The following is a 26730-nucleotide window of genomic DNA, read 5'->3' as shown; positions in this document are numbered from 1 at the left end:
AGTAAAAGTAGTCCAAAATATAAATAATAAAGTAAAGTACAGATACCCCCAAAAACGACTTAAGTAGTACTAAAGTACTTTACACCACTGTTAAAAGTTTATGTATGGGATGCATTTTCTTCATTGTTTTTGATGGTAGGCCACTCTGGTAGGCCTACATTATGATCAAATAGCCACAGTGTCTTACTTGACCACTGTTAAAACTAACTAAACTAAATAAAGTGGGTATAGCCTCAGGGTTCACAGTAAAAGCGAGCCGGAAGAATTTACACAACGTTCAAGTTTGCGCTCAACAGACCAGAAATTTGCTCAGTGATTAACTTTTTTTGGGAGGGAACATTGCCTCTGTCCTCCACCACACGCCTCTTACTCCCTCTGCCTCTCCTACACACCTCCCATCCCTCCTCCACTTTGTTATCCTCCTCCTTTTCACTCTCTCCGACACACCTCCCATCCCTCCTCTGCTTCCTCCTCTTTCTCCTATACATCTCCCCCCCTCGCTTCATCCATCTCTATCTTCCATATCCTCTTCCATCTCTCCTCTGCTTCCTCCTCTTTCTCCTATACATCTCCCTCCCTCGCTTCATCCATCTCTATCTTCCATATCCTCTTCCATCTCTCCTCTGCTTCCTCCTCTTTCTCCTATACATCTCCCTCCCTCGCTTAAGCAGAAAAGAGAAAATGTTCCATCATCCATCTATCTTCCATATCCTCTTCCATCTCTCCTCTGCTTCCTCCTCTTTCTCCTATACATCTCCCCCCTCGCTTCATCCATCTCTATCTTCCATATCCTCTTCCATCTCTCCTCTGCTTCCTCCTCTTTCTCCTATACATCTCCCTCCCTCGCTTCATCCATCTCTATCTTCCATATCCTCTTCCATCTCTCCTCTGCTTCCTCCTCTTTCTCCTATACATCTCCCTCCCTCGCTTCATCCATCTCTATCTTCCATATCCTCTTCCATCCCTCCTCTGCTTCCTCCTCTTTCTCCTATACATCTCCCTCCCCTCGCTTCATCCATCTCTATCTTCCATATCCTCTTCCATCTCTCCTCTGCTTCCTCCTCTTTCTCCTATACATCTCCCTCCCTCGCTTCATCCATCTCTATCTTCCATATCCTCTTCCATCTCTCCTCTGCTTCCTCCTCTTTCTCCTATACATCTCCCTCCCTTGCTTCATCCATCTCTATCTTCCATATCCTCTTCCATCTCTCCCTCTCCCGGTTTTTCTGTTTGCGACTACATTTTGTGAGCAGCTCAGCTTACCCCCCCCAGCCCCATGAGCCCCCCACTCCCCTCCCTTCCCCCCAACCCAATCTCCAGGATTTGAGCTCTGAGCTCCCCTGTGGCATACAATCTGACACTAAACCTCTATAGGAGCACACAGAGCCAGTCAGCCAGCCAGCCAACCATCCAGTCAACCATCCAGTCAACCAACTAACCAGCCAGTCAACTAACCAGTCAGTCCGCCAACCAGCCAGCCAGCTAGTCCACCAGCCAATCAGCAAGGTCACCAGCCAGCCAGGTCACCAGCCAGCCAGTCAAAAAAAACTGTGGTATGGTCTGCATTATGGGGCCCTTACAGGGAGAAAGATAAAGACAGAGGGAGGAAATGAAGTGCTGAGCCTCCGACCACATGGGCATTGGTATCTGAGCCTTATCTGCAGCCTCCATAACAACATCCAGTCCCCTGCAGGTCCAGATATGCATCTAAATGTGTGTCTGGCCAGGTCAGGCCGCATGCTGACGTATGTAGAGTGGCTAGCGACTTTCTCTATCAAACCTCCCCTGAGGTCACACATATCAGTCTAATGGCCAGTGTCTGTCTCTGTCTGAGCCCTGGAGAGGATGTAGGGACTCTAAACTAACTGGCCACTGTGTGGATGGGCTGAAGGTAGGCTCAGAGAAACAGATGAACCCATCCCTATGACGGGTGGTCAGTAGGAACTCCTCCTGGAGAGAGACGTTGATATTATGTCAGGTCAAGGGCCATAGCTGAAGGATATTATTGTCTTGCGTGACCAAGGTTTCATATAAACAGACATCCTCCTCAACCCATGGCCCAGAAGCTATTAGGAACTATTAGATTTAGGAACATTGGAAACAAAGCCAGAGCACATTGCATTCTAACTGTGATCCAGAAAGGTTGTCGCTGGAAGGCACATCCTCTGGTTAACCACAGACAGCAACCTTTTTAACTTGTTGTTGGGTAGTGGTGAAGAACTACTGAGTTATTATTTTCTGTTCAGCTGGAGGATGGTGAAAACAGAAACATGTCCTGTGGATTTGGAAAAGGAAAGGTTTGAAAAGTGTGTGACAAGCAAAAAATGTGGCCCGTTGAGGCGGCCGGCGTCGAGGCATCCATGGGAGACCGGTGACAGACAGTCTCTCTGCTAACGTTAGCTCCGGTCTGGAAGACCTGGAAGACGCCTAATCCTGGGGTGCCCCAGCAGGACCTAATTATCACTTTTGCACAGGAGAAAGGATGTCTGGTGTCTTCTCCTAAAATGGCAGCACTGGAGCTGTGATCCAGGATACACATTGAGCCAAGCCAGCCAAACTCTTTCAAGTATCTGTCAGCCTTTTGACAGTGTCTTCCCATTGATGCCCTACCAACACCCAGTGGTGGAATGACAATGATGGAGAGAGACAGGATGAGAGGAACTAGGTACCGGTAGTTTGTTTATGCACCTCTACCCACCACCTCTTCCCTCTCTTTCTGCTCTCTGGGGTATCTTTATGCCCTTAGAGCAGGGGTGACAAACTCATTTTGACCCATTCTTCAACGAGGTCCGGGATGCCGCACTGAAAATTGGCTATATTTCCTCACCGTCAAAATGATTAGTAAGCTGGACACAGTCAAGAAACTGTGGAAATGTAGGTCCGTTATTATTTCTACACAGTTTTGATTTTGTATTTGTCATTTTAAAGTATATTGAGTTCACCCCTCCCCCCACACACACACACACAGTTTTGGTTTAGGAAATAAAAACACAAAATATCTTCTTCTTTTTTCATTACTCAAACAAGCTGCGGGCCGGATTGGTATGTTGCGTGCCTGATTGGTATGTTGCGTGCCTGATTGGTATGTTTTGTGCCTGATTGGTATGTTGCGTGCCTGATTGGTATGTTGCGTGCCTGATTGGTATGTTGCGTGCCTGATTGGTATGTTGCGTGCCTGATTGGTATGTTGCGTGCCTGATTGGTATGTTGCGTGCCTGATTGGTATGTTGCGTGCCTGATTGGTATGTTGCGTGCCTTAGAGGATGAGTACTGTAGTTAGCTGTCCATAAAATCGGCTGACCGCCAGTTACCCTCTGGACCCTTTAATGTCACCTTCCAACAAAATGCCACCAACTGTTGTTGTTTGGATATGCTAATGTTTGGTGCCCTTGGTTTGCCAAGCCAATACCCAAAGAGACGCCAATACACAGAGAGAAAGAAAGAGGATGAGCATTATTCAAAGGCTTGACTTTTGCTCCCTACCTCTCTAGTGAGATGGCTGTTGTTAAAAGTGGCCTTAGCAGCCTGGCTGTGCTTTGTTTGAATTGGTACCAAGGCCAGAGAAAATAAAAATAGAGATGGAGAGAAGGAGAGAGTGAAAGATGTGGAAAGAGCGATGGAAAGAGAGAGAGCGGTTAAAGAACTGACTCGTATGAACCGACTGAACTGAAAACAGGCATTTATCCAACATTCCAAGCCTTCAATTTTGTTGTTGTTTTCAATTACACTTCCTGATATTTTCTGACAGGTTTGCGGGTCACCTGGGGTCAGCTATTGTCTTTCAAAGCGGCCCTAACAACGTGATGTAATAGCTGCTCTCTCCGTGGCGTTCCCTGTGAACACATTCATTATCTATGACACAGACAGCGATATGAAAACCTTAACCATACTTTCTGAGCCACATTGGTCTCATGGGGTTAAACGTGTGCCTATGTTTCAGAGCTGGAATGGGGATCCAGTGACTTCTGATTTCCCTTGTTCAAACAGTATTATTTATTTAGCTAGTGTTTCATAGGCAGAGTGTGACCCTCTGCTCCCTCCCTCCCATTCTCTTAATGACACTGTTAACAGCCCTTTGACCTGCTGTAAGAACAGTGAAGTGATATAGCAAGCTGTTATTGATTGAAGTGTGTTTTCATGGAGACTACAGATGTTCTTCACTCGATCTGATGGGGTTTTGAGTGGTAATCCTATGGATATGAAGGGAGTAGAGTATTCACTGAGTGTACAAAACATTAGGAACACCCTTCTAATATTGAGTTGCAAACCCCTTTGCCCTCAGAACAGCATCAATTTGTTCGGGGCATAGACTCTACAAGGTGTCGAAAGTATTCCACAGGGATGCTGTGCCATGTTGACTCCAATGGTTCCCACAGTTGGGTCAATGATGTCCTTTGGGTGGTGGACCATTGATACACACAGGAAACTGTTGAGTGTGAAAACCCAGCAGCGTTGCAGTTATTGACACACTCAAACCGATGTGCCTGGCACCTACTAACATACCCTGTTCAAAGGCACTCACATCTTTTGTCTTGCTCATTCACCCTCAATGGAACACATACACAATCCATGTCTCAATTGTCTCAAGGCTTTAAACACCTTCTTTAACCTGTCTTCTACCCTTCATCTACACTGATTGAAGTGAATTTAACAAGTGACATCAACAAGGGATCACTTGGTCAGTATATGGTCAGTCTATGTCATGGAAAGTGCAGGTGTCCTTAATATTTTGTACACTCATTGTATGTGATAGAAGCGGGAGGCTTTGGGAGAGGCTCGCCTCGGATTGGGGTGACAATAAGCTCCCCACTTAGTTTTGATTGATGAACAGTGATTTTTTTGACAGAAGAGGGCTAATGTGAGGTGTGTTTGTGTCTGTCTGTGTGTGTTTGTGTCTGTCTCTGTGTGTGTGTATGTCTGTGTGTCTGTGTGTGTGTCAGTTAATCTATTATCATTTTGCTCTTTTGCTCAAGCCTTCACTTTAATTACAGCCCATAGTGAAGCCACTTGAATCCTAATACTCTAATGGTGAACTGATGAGCCACTCAGGGCCATATGCATCACTCACTCACCTCAACTTTACTTTGTTGTAACCTACTTTGCCTCACACTGAATGCAGCATAAGCCTTCTCTCCTCTCTTCTCTACTCTGTAAGCCTCTCATTGAACCGCCAGCGTTTGAGAGTTTGTCACCTCTGCGTTTCTGCTTTGGAAAATAACCTGGTGCTCCACCCCTATCAGCTCAATTAGAAGTGAGGTCGGGCCTAAGCGTGTTCCTCAGCTTGCTGGGAACACTCATCACTCATCTGACTGATGTCTACTGGAGAAACATGTAGGCATGGGATTGTAAAGGGAATGTACTTTCTAGCCTTGCACCCAGTGTGTGTGTGTGTGTGTGTGTGTGTGTGTGTGTGTGTGTGTTGGGTGTAGATGGGAGGGGTGTGTGTTGTGTGTTGGTTGTAGATGGGACGGGGGTGTGTGTGTGTTGGGTGTAGATGGGAGGGGTGGGTGTTGGGTGTAGATGGGACGGGTGTGTGTGTGTGTTGGTTGTAGATAGGAGGGGTGTGTGTGTGTGAGTGTGTGGTTGGGTGTTGGGTGGAGATAGGACTGGTGTGTGTGTGTGTGTTGAGTGTAGATAGGAGGGGTGTGTGTGTTGGGTGTAGATGGGAGGGGGGGTTTGTGTGTTGGGTGTAGATAGGAGGGGTGTGTGTGTGTTGGGTGTTGGGTGCAGATAGGAGGGGTGTGTCTGTGTGTATGTTGGGTGTAGATAGGAGGGGTGTGTGTGTGTGTTGGGTGTAGATAGGAGGGGTGGGTGTGTGTGTTGGGTGTAGATAGGAGGGGTGTGTATGTGTTGGGTGTAGATAGGAGGGGGTGTGTGTTGGGTGTAGATAGGAGGGGTGTGTGTGTGTTGGGTGTGATAGGTGTGTGTGTTGTGTGTGAGGGGTGTGTGTGTGTGTGTGTGTGTGTGTGTGTGTGTGTGTGTGTGTGTGTGTGTAGATAGGAGGGGTGGGTGTAGATAGGAGGGGCGTGTGGGGGGGGAAGAGAGAGAGAGAGAGAGAGAGAGAGAGAGAGAGAGAGAGAGAGAGAGAGAGAGAGAGAGAGAGAGAGAGAGAGAGAGAGAGAGAGAGAGAGAGAGAGAGAGAGAGAGAGAGAGAGAGAGAGAGAGAGAGAGAGAGAGAGAGAGAGAGAGAGAGAGAGAGAGAGAGAGAGAGAGAGAGAGAGAGAGAGAGAGAATTACAGATGTGTTACTGTTTGTACATAAGTCCAAATAAAAATACATTTAAAAACCATGTGTGCTGCATGTGGTACAATGTGTGAGTGTAGCTCAAAGCTCCATCACCAGAGGGACATAGAGGTCACGCCACAGCGACAGTTAATTATTCAACATTCATTATAATTCTCTGCTAACAACCTGCCTGGCAGGCAGTGCGCAGGCGACGCTTGCCTGATGACTCAAATTGAATTCTTCCGCTGCTCTATGTTTGTGGTGACATCAAAATGATGGTTGTTGTACAAAACAAAGTCATCACCGATTGGATCATCTCAACCAATCAGAGTATCAAAGCCAATGACAAATTTTCAAAATGACGCTTTGCACACATGTTCTGGCTTTGGCCCAACCCATCGGTTTCTGGGACCAATCAGACGGTCTATAATGGATTTCTATTATAGAAATCCTCGGGGAGGTACTCAGATCTAGACTCATTTTGCTGTGCTGTGGCATAGCGTTTAGCAGGAGCAAAGAGTTTGGGTAGCCAGGCTAAGGCAACGCTAACTAATGACTGGAAAGTGGTTAATACACTGTACATGTCTTGACCATACTATGCTAGTACAGCACCACCCTATAGCCTACTAGCTAGTCTGACACGAAGGTGAACCATGAAGATGCACTGCAGGCCATATAAAAAAGCCTCATAAAGATATTAGCATCTCTATGGTGCGAAACCAACCCCTATGATGTGCACTGCCATTTGACTGCAAACAATAGAAATGAACCGAACAGAGATAATATGTCTAATGTGGACATGGGCTCAGAGCTCTGGAACAGTTCTTCATTCACTGGACATGCGCAGATCTTAGAGAGAGCTCTAGGAATTAGTTTAAAGGCCACATGAATGTCCCTCCCTTTTCATTTGCCTCTGAGGGGACAGTACTTGGCCACTTTATCTGAGCCCTTGGCAACTTCCTAACTCTCGGACTGGAAGAGACGAGTCCAAGACCGTGGAATTACAAGAGAGTGGGGAACGGGGAAATGTAGGATTGCAGATTTACCGGTTCTTGCTTATTAAAACGTTGTCCTGGATTTAAAAGTGAACTTGGCACTGGGAGTTTCTGCTTCTGCTGTGAAGCCTCTGAGTCTGATAAATGGCCTTGACTTTGCTGAGTCTGCATTGACTGACTGAATATGCCTGAAATAAGCCAAGTTGTATGGGGAGACGTATTGCTACAGCACTGCACTGTCTGTGTCTGTTCCACTGTTCTGCTCCCGAGCTGTAGTATGCTGTTTAAGCCCCAGACAAAGGCAATTCAGTTGTTTTGAATCACACATTAGCTGGCCTCTCTTTGATTACTCACACACTGTGACCTCACTCCCTCTGACTCACAGAGCTCCTTATGAAACCTGAATCCCTAACACAAACAAGCATCTTTCTTCATGACTGGCAACCTCCTCTCCATGCACCACAATTGGTTTACATGGTTGTGGAGGGATATTGTGGAAGGATTAGGACAGGATCATGGACAGGAAACAGCTCTGTGGAGTGGCTGGATCTGGCAACCCCAGGATGAAGGGACCAAAGTCAGCCATTCCCACATCCATAATTTACTCTTTCTCCAAAATGATGGGTGTGAGCCCCAGATTTAGATGTGAAAATGGTTATTCGAGGTGAAAATGGTTATTCAAGTTTTGTGCATTTCCTGAAGACAGTTAGAGGTCTGCTCACGCCCAGAGCTGGATGTAGTCTAGTCTAGATCTGGCAGAAATAGACAACTCTGCTCCCTCTCGTCTCCTCCTCTCCAGGGCTTCAGAGTCGTTGGTCTCACTCTAGACTTTCTTCTTTTCTTCTCTCCCTCATTAAGGTGATGGTAAAAGGCCCTTCCAGATATCCCAGTCTGTTTCTTGGCCTCATCCATTGAAGCGAGCAGTACTTTTTTACCTCTTTGTATTACTAAGACTTTCACTGTTCTCTTCATTTCCAACAAAGAATGTATAGAATTCCTCTCCCACCACAGTGTATCAATCATTTACATTTAATATATGTGGTTTGAAATATACCTCTGGAAATGAACGCCTCGGATAACATGGAATGAACCAATGGTTATTTTCTTTCATTTAAGCTCAGTGGAAGTGAATAATTGAGGTGTGTGTGTGTGTGTGTGTGTGCGCGCGTGCGTGTGCGCGTGCGCGTGTGTGCGTGTGTGTGCGTGTGTGTGTGTGTGTGTGTGTGCGCGCGCGCGCACGTACAGTGTGTTCTGACTGATACTATTATTCAGAGAACAGTGAAGAAAAGATAGTCTGTTCTGATCCACCACTTTAGACTTGCAGACTTTAAAGTGCAGAAGGTTTTTGAGAATATATGAATACAGATGCATTGTGATGATGATGAAATACTTGGTTTTGAGTCCATAGAGCCAAGCCAAGTTGTCTTCCATAGCGAGGGGCTGTTAGTGTGGATGTACTACAGTTTGAGAAGTGCTCCTCCCCTGGGATGTCAAACAGCCTGAGCTGACCTTGGTAGTGGAAAGGAGAGTAGGGTTCGATACTTTCTCTGCCTCTCACTGCCCAGCCCGATCCATCTGATAGCTGATAATGTAATTACACAGTTTACCACACAGCTCAAGCCAACCATTGACTGACTGCTACAATGTGTTAAATGGACAGAGAGAAACTTTGCTTTCAGATACTTGATCTTGTTGTATATGTAAAATCAATATCTACTTACATCATGATTCATTCACAAGACTAATATATATCAATGAATCTAGTGTGAGTGATGTATTGTTGTGAGGTCGGATCTGAAACTTGGTCTGTGGCAACGGATTATTTATTTGGGTGTAATTTAGTCAAAATTAGAAAAAGACCAGGTTATGTGTTGCAGTATTCACATAATTACAACCAATGACATATGCTCTCTACAGTTTTCTACAGTTTAAGTCTTCTTAAACACAGTCCTAAACTATAATCTGAGGTCAAAGGGACCCGGCCATGTCAAAAAGCTCCACGTTACCTTGCTTCAACAACATTGGAGGGGACTCACTCCCTCTACCTTCAGTAGAAACAGGGCACCGTTTTATGACTGAGGTCATTGATCACATTAGCAGAAATGTGTACTTTGATAAAAGCTACATAGTGGCCATTAGGCTATTGTCTCTGTTACTGCTGATGGCTGCTTCATCTGTGACTGAGCTTTTAATACCTTTTGGCCACGCTTATACCATACTAACTGTCAGTGGTATTAGTAAATACTGTGTTGTACCAGCAGTACTAATACTGTTTAAAAAAATTGCAAAAAAGTCTATGTAACTTTTATTTAAGGAGACAAATCAGTTAAGAACAAATTATTATTTACAATGATGGCTTACCATCATGTTGTGCACCGCCCTATGGGACTTCAAATCACAGCCAGATGTGATACAGCCTGGAATCGAACCAGGGACTGTAGTGATGCCTCTTGCACTGAGATGCAGTGCCTTAGAACACTGTGCCACTCGGGAGCCATTGGTTATTCCATTGTAGTTATGGAATAATGACTATGTCATTTAAAGGGTTGTCACATGGTTTCTACCAAGCGATAACAATAACTTGGGTAGACTATGCACAGTTGTTTGTTATGTTCATCACGTACTGTTAATGAGATTTACCAGAGTGTGAAAGGGAGAATAATAATTGACAGACACCTAATAGTCTTGCCTGACATAATTGTGTGGGAAGATAGCCGACTTCTATTAGTCTTATTATGTGAGCAGTTTCACAGACTGATTGCCTGTCTCTGTATCTGAGCTACATGTCTCTGTTTCTTTTAATTGTGTTCAATAATCTGTCTCTCTGTTGGCTCTCTGTCTCCCTCTGTATCTATCCTAAAAGTCTCTCTTTATCTAACTTTTGCCTCTCCCTCTCTCTCCTTATCTGTCTCTTTCTGTCTACGTATCTAACTTTCATGTTTCTTTCTCTCTCTTTTTCTCTCCATATTTAACTTCTCTGTCTCCGTATCTAACTTCCATGTCTACCCCCCCCCCCCCTCTCTCTCTCTCTGTCTCTGTCTTTGTAGGATTTGAGCTGCTGTACCAACCGGAAGTGGTGAGGCTGTACCTGTCTCTGCTAACTGAGAGTCAGAACTACAACACTCTGGAGGCTGCCGCAGGGGCCCTGCAGAACCTCAGCGCCGGACAGTGGACCGTGAGTCTCACACACATAAACACACACAAACTGTGATTATGGGTAATAAGGTCTCTGAACCTCAATAGGCTGGACAAGTCATTTATCCCAAATGGAGCTCTGCACTGTCAGTACAAAAACACTTCCATTTGGTTACAGTAGTGAGTAATCAGAGTGTGTTGTTTTTTCCAGCATTTACACAGTCATTACCATCACTAGTGTAAAGTACAGAGGCCTATCATGTTATTCCCTTCAGAAATTACGCTCTTAGTCAGTACTGGCCTATGTTAGGCCAGGAGAGCTTTGTTATTATAGCTCTATCGTGATTCATTTTTGAACACCTATGTGTCATGCTGTAAACATATCCGTTGCCACGGCATTAATCATCACCAGGCTCCAGCACCATGCTCACACCTTCCTGTTCCTCTCAGCTCAGCTCGTTCACAGATCTCTCCATCCACAGAGGTGGCAAAACACAACAGACAGGATGTTAGATTGATTTGAAAACATCCAACTTGTATCTCTTGCTGTTAAAATTTGAAACACTTACACATAACCTGTGATAACATGTACAACATGTGTACCCTACAGTACATGTATACCATGTATAAATCATGTCACAATTTTCATTTTTACTGTTTTCTATCACTGCACTGGTGATTTTTAATAATTAGGTGCAGTGCCTTCAGAAAGTATTCATACCATATTGACTTTTTACACATTTTGTTGTGTTATAGCCTCAATTTAAAATAGATTAAATATAGATTTCACTGGCCTACACACAATACCCGATAATGTCAAAGTGGAATTACGTTTTTGCAAATGTCTTGAGTTAATAAGTATTCAACCCTTTTGTTAAGGCAAGCCTAAATACGTTCAGGAGTAAACATGACCTTAACAAGTCACATAATAATTAGTGTGGACTCTGTGTGCAATAATATTGTTTAACATGATTTCTGAATGACTACCTCATCTCTGTACCTCCACACATGCAATTATCTGTAAGGCCCATCAGTCGAGCAGTGAATTTCAAACACAGATTCAACCACAAAGACCACAGAGGTTTTCCAATGCCTTGCAAAGAAGGGCACCAATTGGTAGATGGGTTACTACAAAGATACAGGTGTCTTTCCTAACTTCCTAATCCAACACAACACCTCACTGAGTACCACTCTTCATATTTCCAAGCATGTTGGGGACTGCATCATGTTATGGGTATGCTTGTCATCGGCAAGGACTAGGGAGGTTTTTGGGAGATCAAAAGAAACGGAATAGAGTTAAGCACTGGCAAAATCCTAGAGGAAAACCTGTTTGTCTGCTTTTCCACTGGGAGACAAATTCACCTTTCAGCAGGACAATAACCTAAAACACAAGGTCAAATATACACTGGAGTTGCTTACCAAACTACATTGGGTGTTCCTGAGTGGCCTAGTTACAGTTTTGACTTAAATTGGCTTGAAAATCTATGGAAACTTGAAAATGGCTGTTTAGCAATGATCAACAACCAACTTTACAGAGATTGAAGAATTTTAAAAAGAATAATGTGCAAATATTGTACAATCCAGGTGTGCAAAGACTTACCCAGAAAGACACACAGCTGTAATCGCTGCCAAAGGTGATTCTAATATGTATTGACTCAGGGGTGTGAATACTGTTGTGTATACTGAACAAAAATATAAATGCAACATGCAACAATTTCTAAGATTTTACTGAGTTACAGTTCATATAAGGAAATTAAGGCCTCATGAATTTATTTCAATAGACTAACCTATGGATTTCACATGACTGGGAATACAGATATGCATCTGTTGGTCACAGATACATTTAGAAAACAGGTAAACCAGTCAGTATCTGGTGTGACCATCATTTGCATCATGAACACGACACATCTCCTTCACATAGAGTTGATCAGGCTGTTGATTGTGGCCTGTGGAATGTTGTCCCACTCTTCAATGGCTGTGAGAAGTTGCCAGATATTGGCGGGGACTGGAACACGCTGTTGTACATGTCAATCCATAGCATCCCAAACATGCTTAATGGGTGATATGTCTGGTCAATATGCAGGCCATGGAAGAACTGGGACATTTTCAGTTTCCAGGAATTGTGTACAGATCCGTGCGACATGGGGCCATGCATTTTAATGCTGAAACATGAGATGATTGCGGCGGATGAATGGCACAACAGTGGGTCTCAGGATCTCGTCACGATATCTCTGCATTCAAACTGCCATTGATAAAATGCAATCGTGTTCATTGTCCGTAGCTTATGCCTGCTCATAACATAACCCCACCACCACCATGGGGCACTCTGGCCACAACGTTGACATCAGCAAACCGCAAACACGTCGCCAAACACATGGTCTGCGATTGTGAGGCCGGTTGGACATACTGCCAAATTCTCTAAAACGATGTTGGAAGCGGCTTATGGTAGAAATATTTGCATTTAAATTCTCTGGCAACAGCTCTGGTGGACATTCCTGCAGTCAGCATGCCAATTGCACACTCCCTCAAAACTTGATACATCTGTGGCATTGTGTTGCATATTTAGGAGTGGCCTCTTATTGTCCCCATCACAAGGTGCATCTGTGTAACACAACAAAATATGGAATAAGTCAAGGGATATGAATGTTTTCTGAAGGCACCGTATATAAAGAGAGAGAATCGCTCCCTCCCTCCCAAAAAAATACAGCTTCTATCTCAAGGCAATCAGACTGCTAAACAGCAATTACAAACTCGGGGCAGCAGTGTAGCCTAGTGGTTAGAGCATTGGACTAGTAACCGAAAGGTTGCAAGTTCAAATCCCCGAGCTGACAAGGTACAAAATCTGTCGTTCTGCCCCTGAACAGGCAGTTAACCCACTGTTCCTAGGCCTTCATTGAAAATAAGAATTTGTTCTTAACTGACTTGCCTAGTTAAATAAAGGTTAAAAAAAAAACTCAGAGAGCCTGCTGCCTACATTGAGATCCAATCAATGGCCACTTTAATAAATTGATCACTAGTCACATTAAACATGCCATTTTAAATAATGCCACTTTAATAATGTTTACATGTTTACTCATACAGACACAGTATATACTGTATTCTATACCATCTATTGCACCTTGCCTATGCCGCTCGGCCATCATCTATATATTTATATGTACATATTCTCATTCACCCCTTTAGATTTGTGTGTATTAGGTAGTTGTTGGGAAATTGTTAGATTACTTGTTAGATATTACTGCACTGTCGGAACTGGAAGCACAAGCATTTCGCTACACTCACATTAACATCTGCTAACCATGTGTATGTGACCAATAACATTTTATTTTATTTTATTTATGTAGTTATTTTATTTATGTAGTTTGAGCAGATCAAATCAAATAGTATTGGTCACATACACATATTTAGCAGATGTTATTGCGGGTGTAGCAAATGCTTGTCTTCCTAGCTCTTAACAGTGCAGTAGTATCACAACAATACACACAAAGCTAAAAGTAAAATAATGGAATTAAGAAATATTTTAATATTAGGACGAGCAATGTTGGAGTGGCATTGACTAAATTACAGTATAATATAATACAGTATATACTTATGAAATGAGTAAAGAAGTATGTAAACATTATTAAAGTAACTAGTGTTCCATTATTAAAGTGGCCAGTGATTCCATGTCTGTGTATATAGAGGGTGATCAGAATGCCTGTCCACACTGGGGCTTGGGGCTGATGCTAACACATCAACCCTCTGCTTAAAGGAGATAGGCATAACGTGTTCCCATTCCCAATGAGGATATCTCATCCCCTTCTCCTTGCTGCTCCCTTGCTGTTTAACTACTATGGTACGGTCAGTTTTAGGTTTACTACTGCCACCCAGTGGACGGGTTCTGGTGTTGCACCAGTTTAATTACATCTCAGGGGGTAACCTTGTTCAGCAAAGGAGCTCTTTCATGTCAAACTTATTGTTTTGTGTTACAGAAAAAAAGAGAGGAGCATTCGTTGATGTTTAATCAGTGACAAATTGCATCACATGACAGTCTGTAGCCCTGCTGTGTAATTTTCTTGAACAGTCCAATCTAGATAGCCACTGTTGGCTGTGCTCATGTACAATAATTGTGGGTGGGGTGGGGTGGGTGTGGGGTGTGTGTGTGTGTGCGCGCGCGTGTGCGTGTGCGTGTACATGCATGTGTATGTATTGGCTGGTAGTATTCTCTCTTCACAGACATTTTATCCTTATCATCCATGTTCCCTCCTCTCTCTGTCCCCAGTGGTCCAACTACATCCGTGCCACAGTGAGGAAGGAGAAGGGTCTTCCCATCCTGGTGGAGCTGCTGCGTTCTGACTCTGACAAGGTGGTCCGAGCCGTGGCCATCGCCTTGCGCAACCTCTCCATCGACCGCCGCAACAAAGACCTGATCGGTACGACCATTGACCAACTGTATGCTGTAAAGAGAGGCTGTGTATTAACTGTGGGCTTGACACTGTTAACACATGGCCTCTCTTTACAGCGTACAAGTACAACAATGGGGTAAAACACTTTGGAATGCTGTGAGATCAGATCGCTGTTACTAACCACGTTTCCATTCTCAGTTTTTATGCAAGGAAAGTCATATAATATTTTTTTTAAATCACGACACCTGTGATGGAAACAGGAAGTTTCTGTACAATTTGTATGTTCGACATGGTAGGATCTTTTTGTGTTGGTAAAATAAAATATTCTTGAAATGGCGGTGGAAATGCCTTTATTTACAAATATTGATATAATAACCAAAGTACATTTGGAGTCACGCAGCGATATGATGTGTGATCAGAAAGCATGCAGTTTATTAGGTAGATTAAATAAATGATGATGAACTTTACAGGGTTGTGAAAGTGCACGAGCTTGATCCTGCTTTCCAATAAATATTGATAATGCTGGTGACATGATGATTGATGCTTGACTGCCGTTTAACAAATAAACATATTCTCGCTCTTATCCATAATAAACTCATCATGTAGACTAGCAGCCTACGCACACTGTATCTGCGAGCTGTTGGCTAGGGAGCACATGCCAAGATCAGAGTAGGCACATTTGCTATTTAACGCAACAGTTTCTGTGACAAAACTATCAGTAGATAGCGATGGAAACACATTTTTATTCGGTACATGAAAACTTAAGTGAAAAAATACATGTTGTGTGCACTATGTCATCACCACTGCCTTTTATCTACAGGAATTCCATTTTTTTCCGCAAGAAGCACACAACTGGTGGGAAAATGTGCATATTTTCTTTATGCAGATTTTTGAATATTCGCATGAAAATCTGTTGCCAATTGGATTGAAACCTAGCTACTGAAGATAACAATATGATTGTTGAACCCGTGTATGTCTTTTGCTGAATGATTGCAGATTTGCCGAAGTTTTAATTAGTTGATATCAAACATTTTGTACAATGCTATTATGAATCAAAACACTATGTAGCGCAACAAGATGTAATAAATTAAAAAAATCCCCTTTCCTGAACGTTTACACACCTTTTACCTCTATTACCATTTGACGGTGACACTGCTCTTTGATCTCTGCCCTGTAGGGAGCTATGCCATGAGGGACCTGGTGAGTAACCTGCCCAGCGGTCAGCAGCGGCCAGCCAAGAACCTGGAGGAAGACACGGTGGTGGCCATCCTCAACACCATCCACGAGATCGTGACGGACAGCTCTGAGAACGCACGCTCCCTCATCCAGGCCCAGGCCATCGAGAAACTGGTGGCCATCAATAAGACAAGGTATGACCATTGGCTAGCACAGCTGGCGACAGTGCAGTATAGCAACAGTACAGCACTGTACAGTACAAGGCAGCATATTAGTTCAGCATAGTGTAGCAAGCACAATGCTAACGTCTGGCCGTTCACAGGTTATAGTGTTTCGAATAGATTTGTTTGTCTTTCTTAGAATTTAATGATTGATTGATCAATCTAATCAATGACTCAATCAACAGTAGTTCAGTTCCATAGTAACTATACTATACACATGTGTAGTGTGCACATACATACAGTATGTAGGCCTACATGTACATGGTCTCTCTCCCCATGAGAGCAGGTCTCTTACTGCCTCTAATCACCTACCCATTTTAATTGTTTTGACCTTGAGTTCAATTAATAACACAGTGACACATTTATATTCATGATATACACTGCTCAAAAAAATAAAGGGAACACTAAAATAACACATCCCAGATCTGAATGAATGAAATATTCTTATTAAATACTTTTTTCTTTACATAGTTGAATGTGCTGACAACAAATTCACACAAAAATTATCAATGGAAATCAAATGCATCAACCCATGGAGGTCTGGATTTGGAGTCACACTCAAAATGAAAGTGGAAAACCACACTATAGGCTGATCCAACTTTGATGTAATGTCCTTAAAACAAGTCAAAATGAGGCTCAGTAGTGTGTTTGGCCTCCACGTGCCTGTATGACCTCTCTACAACGCCTGGGCATGCTCCTGATGAGGTGGCGGATGGTCTCCTGAGGGATCTCCTCCCAGACCTGGACTAAAGCATCCGCCAACTCCTGGACAGTCTGTGGTGCAACGTGGCGTTGGTGGATGGAGCAAGACATGATGTCCCAGATGTGCTCAATTGGATTCAGGTCTGGGGAACGGGCGGGCCAGTCCATAGCATCAATGCCTTCCTCTTTCAGTAACTGCTGACACACTCCAGCCACATGAGGTCTAGCATTGTCTTGTATTAGGAGGAACACAAGGCCAACCGCATCAGCATATGGTCTCACAAGGGGTCTGAGGATCTCATCTCGGTACCTAATGGCAGTCAGGCTACCTCTGGCGAGCACATGGAGGGCTGTGCGGCCCCCCAAAGAAATGCCACCCCACACCATGACTGACCCACCGTCAAACCGGTCATGCTGGAGGATGTTGCAGGCAGCAGAACGTTCTCCACGGCGTCTCCAGACTCTGTCACGTCTGTCACATGTGCTCAGTGTGAACGTGCTTTCATCTGTGAAGAGCACAGGGCGCCAGTGGCGAATTTGCCAATCTTGGTGTTCTCTGGCAAATGCCAAATGTTCTGCACGGTGTTGGGCTGTAAACACAACCCCCACCTGTGGACGTCAGGCCCTCATACCACCCTCATGGAGTCTGTGTCTGACCGTTTGAGCAGACACATGCACATTTGTGGCCTGCTGGAGGTCATTTATCAGGGCTCTGGCAGTGCTCCTCCTGCTCCTCCTTGCACAAAGGTGGAGGTAGCGGTCCTGCTGCTGGGTTGTTGCCCTCCTACGGCCTCCTCCACGTCTCCTGATGTACTGGCCTGTCTCCTGGTAGCGCCTCCATGCTCTGGACACTACGCTGACAGACACAGCAAACCTTCTTGCCACAGCTCGCATTGATGTGCCATGGATGAGCTGCACTACCTGAGCCACTTGTGTGGGTTGTAGACTCCGTCTCATGCTACCACTAGAGTGAAAGCACTGCCAGCATTCAAAAGTAACCAAAACATCAGCCAGAAAGCATAGGAACTGAGAAGTGGTCTGTGGTCACCACCTGCAGAACCACCCCTTTATTGGGGGTGTCTTGCTAATTGCCTATAATTTCCACCTGTTGTCTATTCCATTTGCACAACAGCATGTGAAATGTATTGTCAATCAGTGTTGCTTCCTAAGTGGACAGTTTGATTTCACAGAAGTGTGATTGACTTGGAGTGACATTGTGTTGTTTAAGTGTTCCCTTTATTTTTTTGAGCAGTGTATATTCTGCAGTCTCTCAAGGACCAGGATTGTCTGCTTCTGGCCTTATACAATGTAACAACCCTGTCTTTTCATGTCCTCTCTGGCTTGGGAATTAATAATAGAAGGTAATATAAGCTGGATTCCTTGTCACAGTATTTCGATCTGTAGAACACTACTTAGATTGAATAGATAAGCCCTTACCGTGCAGTGTCTGGTTTCCAGGAAACAAACTATAGTGCACTTCACCTGAATAGTAAGTACTATGAATAGGAATTCAGGAGCTGTTTTAATGATTTCCCAGTTTCTACTATATTCTACTATATATCCCATTGAATGATCTGATCTACTTGATCAAGTCAGCGAGCAATGATAGCCAGAGAGAAGTTGTTTGGACAGCTGTCTCCTTCTACAACCTATTGATAATTTAAGACGAGTTTACAGTGGGGATTTGATACCCGTACTTTATTTAATACCAAATAAATGTGTTTTCTCTCCACCCGTGAGAATGACTTTGAAGTAATGGAGAACCCTCCCATGTAATTAACAGAAGGGCTAAGGAGTAGCTAATGAATTGAATGAAAATAGATGTGTGCGGCCATTGGAGTATGAATTAAAAGCAAGCACCTGGGGCAACCAGTGGGAATAGATGGCTTTGAATGTGAGATTGATTGCATTTGGCTCCAGCCTCCACTAGCTGCTGGCAGAGGTTGGGCCCAATGTTCTGGGCCTGTATTCACAAAGAGTCTCAAAGTAGGAGTTCTGATCTATGATCAGTTTTGCCTTTTCAATTATAATGAATGGACATGGGGACCTGATCAGCACTCCTAATCTGAGATGCTTTGTGAATACCGACCCTGATTCTCTTCCTGTCTACCTTCCTCAGCCAATCACCACGTGAGGACAAGGCCGCCTCCCACGTGCTGCAGACGGTGTGGAGCTACAAGGACCTGAGGAATGCCCTGACCAAGGAAGGATGGAACAAGAGCCACTTCCAGGTAATAGGCTGTGTAGTACAACACACAAACACACACGCATTCACGCATATACACGTACAAGCATTTACACACACACACACACACACACACACACACACACACACACACACACACACACACACACACACACACACACACAATTAGTACAGTCATATGTCTCTACTCTCCCCCCCCTCAGCCTACAGCGACCGGCGCCCCTAAAGCTGCCAAGAATGGCAAGCCAGGCTATGACGACACCACTCTGCCCCTGATGGAGAAGAACCAAGGTCAGTCTGTGATGGCAGGCGAGACTTGGGATCCTCCGGGCCTGGCCTACTGTGGTGAACTGAGTGAGGAAACCATAGATATTAATAACTGCTCTATATCTATGGAGCAAACTGTGCTGCTGTTACTGTGTGTCTGTTTCTATCAGAAGCCATGATTAGAACAAGTGTTTAGGGGGATGGTTCTATCTATCTGCGCTTTGCTTTGTCCGTCTCACTCATATCCATTTACCTACTGTTGGAGGACTGTGCTTGAAACCTTTCGCCCTCATTGTTGTGCTGAAGTGTTTGGTGATCTTTATGTGTTAAGTCGGTTCTTTTTGGGATGGTGTGGTTGGGAGAATGATGCATCATGGGTAGATTTATCTAATCCAATAGTGTGTTCTTGAACGCAAATCTAAGCATGTATATTAGGATATATGCATAGAGGGAGGTACGGAAGCAGCCTAAAACACGAAACATCTCATTGACAGAGGAGTCGAGAGCATGACAGTACTTCTCTTGTCATCTTGTTTCTGGGCATGTGACTTTTTTTGCAACCATGCATACACATAAAGTGTAGTTGTCATTCACACCCATTTTCAGCCTGCCTGCATTACTGCTGAAGTGTACCAGCAGACAGTGACCGAGAACCATTGGCCTGAAAGCAGCATTGGCTCGTGATTAAAACAAATTGTGTGTGTGGTGCTCATGATAAAAAAATGGCATATAAATGCTTTTCAGGCACCAAGAAAAATGGAAGTGGTGATATGATACCTATGGACGAGCTTGGTCCAGGTAAGACCGAGTTTGCATGACCTCAATCGCCGACGAGGAACAATAGTAGTCTCAGATGCAATGTTCTTGTCTGTAGGAACTACTCACAGTTCTAGAACCCTAACAACACCATTGCCAACATGGACATTTAGAAAAAAAGTTTGTAGGACAAACTTTGGCAATATTGGGAATGAGCAAATATATTGTTGTTATGCTCTTACAGTGTACAATGTAGTGCAGTAGTGTTTTACTTATGATGCTGTATGCAAGACCCCTCTCTTAACAAGATGTTGGTATAAGGATGGCCATTGATTCAGTAGCACAGACACAGGAGCAACAGGAGGTGTGGGCAATTCTCTAATGACTGTCTTCAAAACCTGGCAAACGTTAATGTTCTCCTCAGTGCTCCTCTTTTCAATGAAAATGTAAGCACAATTGTCTTGTTTCGTCTACTACTAACGAGTTCTTCCTCCACATCAGATATGCACAGCTCCACTCCTGGAAGGCTGCATGCAGCTTATACATCTGAAGTTTCCATCAATGTATTTAACAGTGCTATATTTCTGTGATCCTCTCTCTCCTCATTAGATGGCTACTCCACCATCGACCAGAGAGACAAAGACTGCAAGTACAAGAGTAGTGGAGACGGGTCAGTGGACCTGTCAGAACGCGAGCCATTAAAGGTACGTCTGGTCTAGACCGACCCGTAGCAGCTCACACCGCACAGTTACAGCTATGCTATAGGTGACTAAGGGATCAGGCTATTAAAACACACAAGTCATGATACTCCGTTTCTGTTAAGGTAGCCTGAATCCATCTCTTCCAATGCCCTTGCCCATTTGTCAATGCCATGCCCTTTTGATTTCTTGAAGAGGAATCTGGATTTTCATTTTCTGCAGCAGCAGTTAATGTTGTTGTCTGTCGAGCCTGGTGCCACTCATCTGGCAGTCCAATTTACTGACAGCTAAGCAGCAGATAATTGAGTGTAAGCTTTGTGATTGTGAAAGTAATTAATCTGGGACTGATTAAAAGAGTCCTGCCCCTCCATCTCCACTTCTCCTCATAGATCGAGAACCAAGGCCTGGTTCACACACTCACTTACACACACGAGCCTGTATCGTAAGTGGCTCGGTATCCATCGCTAGAGAAAACTCAGAGTAAATGAGAGGGAGACAGAGAGATTGAGGATGAGTTATTCACTGTTGAACCAGGGTGACCTTCAGTCCAGTCCTGTGTTTCCCATCACAGGATTATATTCTCACGCTCTGATTGGTCAGTGTGGCGTAAGGACTGAAGGTGGTTTGATAGGTCAAGCATACGAACACAGTTAGAAGTCCTCTTGGTTAATGAAGAGTTACCATGAGTTCAGAATCAGACATCATGATAGTATCAAGAGGTAGAATTGGAAAATAGGTGTTTTGCTGACCTTCTCTGCTGACCATGTGTAGAATGGCAGCTATGCAGACACGTTGCAGCTTGAAGACACAAATGCTTGTCAAGATACAGTATGCTGCAAAACCTCCAGAAGCAAATTAGCCATCAGACAGGACTGGAGATGGCAGATATCTCCTCTCATGTTTATAGCCCCCATCCCTCTCATGTTTTGAAATTACTTCAGCACAGCAACAACTTTCTAGACCTCCAGAAGCCTGAAACCAAAATGCAACTCTGCTGTTTGAACTGCTCTCTCCCACTCTGTTTTTGTTTGTTTGCATGTGTCGTTTGGTTTGTTGTTTTTAATCACTTTTTCGGACTCAAAAAACATCTTCCTTTATGCTAAGGAACTAACCCTGGCTTTCCACTCCTCTCTATGGATGATATTTATCGACCTCTTTGTTTTTCTGTTAACCCCTTGTCCCGTTGCTGCAGAATGACACACATAGGAAACACTATGTCAGGAGTAACAGGCCTGCAGTCAAACTGGTGGATGCTTGTGACGTTAAACCTCAGCCTGTTGACTCCTGGGTCTAAATGCTTGGTAGGTCTTACAAATGTTAGTTTTCCACTTTCTGGATTGTTAGTCCCCTTTCTTTGTTAGCTCCACCACCACCACCACACTGTTTCTGTTTTAACCCTCACACACATAACTTCTGTTTGTTTTTTATCTGTGCTTGGACCTGCGTGACCCAGAGTAGTTGGCTTATGACACCAAACTTGAGAAAAGCTGGATGAAATGTCATAATTTTCAGTTGTGGAGCACCTGCCTGATTCAAACCCATCTGTTGCAAAACAGACCGACTCCCTTGACTATTCCAGATGAAATTATGTTTGTTCTAAATTATGAAAGGGATTAAATCTAGACTTTAGATGGAATACACACACACACAAACACAATTCCTCCCAGTGTAGCTGTAATGAAAAGCTGTGGGGAAAACATGGTGTATCATCTCCCTATCAGCAGTAATCAACACACCATTCCCTGGGACAGAGAGCTCCTCCAGATAAATAATGGATGCCTGGATGAACACACACATCAGCTCCTCCTTCTCGGTTATGTCTACAGTCTGTGGTAGGCTAGGATAGGCTAGCTGCTCTGGGTTAGCATCACGAGAGCTCACTATTGGGGATCCTCTCATCACTTGCTCATCTCTTTGCTCCTGTTCCATCACTAATAACTGAGTGTATCTGCTCTGGGTGAGAAGCTGTGGTAGGTGGCTGATCATCAACAGCTCTATGGAGGTGAAGGGCTATCTTTCTTCCTTGCTGTACGTCTCTTTATTCTCTCATTGCTTCCCCATAACTCTTATTGTCCTAGGTAAGGGATCAACCATACTGCTTTGATTAACTCCTCATGTGGTGCTCTGAAACGCAAACTGAAATATGACAATGATCATCCGTACAGAATGAAGTGCTGAAAACAATTGAGTTTATATAATAACTGTGAAAACAGGTTGTGATCACCACATTAAGATCTAGTCAAGTCAAAGCTAATGAACAAAATAACAGATCTATTATAACAAAGACATGCTTAAAATGGACAGAGTAATGGACATTGAGTCAATCAGGTAAGATAGAGTAATCATACGAATGGCCTGCTTCATTTGTATGTTAATCAAGCTGGCTTTATGCAGTAGCTGCAAACCTATCATCAAAGCATCCCTCTCGCTGTCTGTTACATTGGATTTGACATCTGTCAAGCATGTATGAATATATGAATATAGTGATTTTTGTATTGTGATTTTGATTATGCAATACCATTTGGTCATTGTGCCCTCTGACTTACTTTAAAAGCTTGATTATTCAACTGCTTTAAACACCATGCCTGTGTCCAACGGCACCCTATTCACTTTGAACTGCACTATTATTAACCAGTGCCCATTTGGCTCCAGTAAAAATAAGTACACTGTATAGGGAATAGGGTGCCTTTTAGTACACAAGCCTGCTCTCTTATAGGTTTTCAGCTCTTGACATAACCACCTGTGTCCCCCCACCCTCCCTGTTCTCCTGTGTTCTAGGCTTAAATAACGACAGCGTAACACCCAAACTAGAGGATCTCCCATGTCATCACTGCCATAACACATGGAACTCATTTTGATGTTGACTCGTCAGCAGATAGACTTTGTAAAAGAAAGAAAAAAGAAACAATCATCCAACAACCAATGTTTCATGCTTTTGAATCAGCAAATGAAATGATGTATAAAAAAAGAAAGAAAAGAAAATCTAAAAACGACTACTTGTCATATCTACATTCCCCACTGGATGGACAGGTGTAGGGTACCCTAACAGCAAGGACTCTGACTGGAGCAGCACTGCATGGTGTCAGGATGGAAGAGGGGAAGCAGTTATTGTCATAGAGATACAATTATTTCTAGAGCTCTATCTCTATGGCAATGTATGGATGACTGGTGGTGGGGGAGAGAAGGTGATGAGAAGGTGATGTTTGTTGGGAGGAAAGGAAGTGTGTTGGAAAGGAAAGGAGACAGTTTGCTTCTAATAGTATTTTTTTCTATGTTACAATTTAACCTTTTGTTTAGGTTTTGTTTTTGTTGGTTTGTCTTTCGTCGAGGCACAGTAAATTGTTTTTGTTTGTAATATAATTTTTTATTTTTTTATTTTGCTGGTCTTTGTTCTTGTTTGGGTTTTCCGGATTGAAGAAGTGTGGACTGGTGTGGTAGATGAAGGTTGGGTTGGTTTGAAGGACTTGATGCTTGAAGGGCACTTAATGGAACTGTATACCTGCAAGTGTTGATTGGACTTAAGGAAGTGAAATGACGTGCATTTGGTTGGGTTACTTATAGCTGTTGAGCGAAACAAAATGAAAATATATTTTCAGTATCGACACAGACTAGAGATATGTGTTTGCCGACGATATATGAATTGCTTGGTTGGTTGGAGTTTGTCATTGATATGTAATAAAGTTGAAGAGGATATAAGACATTTTGTTTATAAATGGATTGTGTTAATGAAGGAATGGAAAGTCCATGCTCCTGGTGTCAAAGGGTAGAATCTAAAAGCATTTTATATTTTTGTTGGTTTTATAAATGTATATTAGGGTCACAGAAAAACAAAAAGAGAACAGAGAAAACAATAGACGCGTCTTAGTTGTGTACTCATAATAGGTTGTTTGGGAAGCACATTCATTGGATAAAATATCATGTTTGTAAACAGAAATAACCACATCATTTAAGTGTCAAATCTGTAGTCATGCTGATCACATATTTATATTTTGTACTGTCAAGAGAAAACAAAACAAAACAAGAAGAGCTGTTATTCAGCTTTCTTTTTAAAGGCGAGTTGAACTGATGACCTGGTCTCCAAATCTTTCATGGAGATGAATAGAGGGAGGGGGGAGGGAGGGGATGATTCAGCAGGGATCACTCAAGAGATAAGACAGAGAAAAGAGGGATGGATGGATGGCTGGATACAGCAGCAGGGATAGACAGAAGATGTTAGACAGAAGTGTTCCAATTCCCTTCACATTTCACACTGCAATTTATATGAAGTCGCTGAGAACCTGAAAACATGCTTTGATTTCACTAATGCATCTTTAAAGAACTATTTGAAACAAGCATGAAAAAATGTACAAATGTTTATATTATATTATTTTTAAGTGCCAGTTTTTGTGGTGTAATTGGATATTAGTCATTTATATCCGGAGAGGAGAGCAGTTTTCCTGTGGTTCAAGGCAGAATTTGCATCACGTATGAAGTATACAACATCTGTTTGATTATTATATTTTTTGTGCCCTCTTCTAGGGGCAGTTGAAATGTAGTAGTGCAGATGATTACGTCATTGTCTTTTAAAAAGAGACGAGAAGAAAGGCTGAACTACACATGTGGTTAAAGGTTTAGTAGTGGTTTTGTGATTGTTTCATCTCCATCTCCAAGTGGACTCTCCACTATGAACCTATTCTGGGACTGGTGAGGGGACCCTCCACTATTGGACAGCTTAACTCATGTGTCAGCTATAGGCAAATGGCATGTGCCTGCGTTGAATGCCGAATTTCTTTGTGATGTGACTTTATAAAGCTTGCATATTTTACACAGTGTTTACAAAGACTTATGTGATCAAATAAAAATGTAAAGTACATGTATTGATAAACATTTGATTTCAGAGAAAAGCATTGTAATAATAGCCCCACGTTAACGTCCTCCATGTCCACATATGTCCTCAAATCTGTGTGCTTTTCATTGGATTGTTAATCTTTGACTGTCTATTCCTGACTGCATTTTGTAGGACGCAACCAGAGGACCTGGTGTTGTATTTCTATACATATGAAATGAGTCCATGGGCTTGTTTGTGGACTGTGCTAACTGTGCTGTGAAAGAAATGCAAGAAAATGGGGCAGAAATTGAATCAAATGAGCAAGACCTACCTGTGTAGATATCACTGATTCAAACTCTTCAAAATAAAGTAACTGTACTGCTCAGTAGCAAATGTGTTTGTAACTATCATGTGCCTTAACATTTTCCATGGTACATAAAGATATCATTGTGTTTTATATAACTCTTTATCCCTCCGCCGTTCCTTCTTCCTCCTCATCCCCTTATACATCTCCTATTCTCTTCTGTCAGCCTCCCTCCCTACAGTATATCTCTCCCCTTCCCCTTCATTTTACACACTCACACATTCACCCACTCTGTCCTCAGTGTAGACTAGACTGTTGGTGGGTTTTTGCTTTGTATTACATTGTATTATAAACTTTTAAAAGATAGAGACATAAAACATGGTTTGAGTTCATAGAAGAGTACATTAATGCTTTCATAGCTATCAGAGCGATGCCACAGTGACAGAATGTATTATGTTGATTTTACTAATACCCAGAGGCAAGTGTTACACTTGTTCAAATAACGTAAAAAATACTGATTTGTAGAGTATCAATTTGGTGTGTTTTCAATAAACCATGCCTGGAAAGAACATGTTGCCTGTGAATTTTGTGTTGATATTCCATTCCAAGAAGACCAAGGATCTATACAGCTTCATGAATTTTTACCTCAAGCCAAAATCCATTCCCAATAAATAATATATTGTAGATGTTGTCACTAATGTCACATTGTCATATGGTTAAAAGAGACTCATGCTACTGTCGTGTCTTTGGCATCATTAAACTGAAGACTGTTATTTTATCAAATCAATTCAGTAATTATTATTATGTGATTAAACTAATCACGTAAATGTAATTAACTAGGAAGGTGGGGCAC

General features: G+C 43.0%; 1 protein-coding gene across 13 annotated transcripts in view; it reads left to right on the top strand.

Annotated features, from left to right (window-relative positions):
- Nucleotides 1-26446, top strand: part of LOC135513920 (splicing regulator ARVCF-like) — a 411972-nt gene extending 385526 nt beyond the window's left edge. For 7 of the 13 annotated variants that reach the window (XM_064936936.1, XM_064936940.1, XM_064936935.1 and 4 more), the window contains 9 exons: nt 10268-10395; nt 14617-14767; nt 15918-16110; nt 18959-19070; nt 19249-19399; nt 20057-20110; nt 20678-20772; nt 21959-22067; nt 23545-26446. In XM_064936936.1, the coding sequence (XP_064793008.1) occupies nt 10268-10395; nt 14617-14767; nt 15918-16110; nt 18959-19070; nt 19249-19399; nt 20057-20110; nt 20678-20772; nt 21959-22060 (986 nt within the window). In that variant the 3' untranslated portion in view covers nt 22061-22067; nt 23545-26446. The remainder of the gene's footprint in view (nt 1-10267; nt 10396-14616; nt 14768-15917; nt 16111-18958; nt 19071-19248; nt 19400-20056; nt 20111-20677; nt 20773-21958; nt 22068-23544) is intronic. The other 6 variants (XM_064936939.1, XM_064936938.1, XM_064936942.1 and 3 more) reach the window with 4 other exon arrangements.
- Nucleotides 26447-26730: the final 284 nt, after the last annotated feature.

This window comes from Oncorhynchus masou, chromosome 25 (assembly GCF_036934945.1).
Source record: "Oncorhynchus masou masou isolate Uvic2021 chromosome 25, UVic_Omas_1.1, whole genome shotgun sequence".
In the NCBI taxonomy this organism is placed as follows: Eukaryota; Metazoa; Chordata; class Actinopteri; order Salmoniformes; family Salmonidae; genus Oncorhynchus; species Oncorhynchus masou.
Note: the sequence above shows the minus strand (reverse complement) of the source record. Positions and strands in the feature narration are given on the sequence as shown.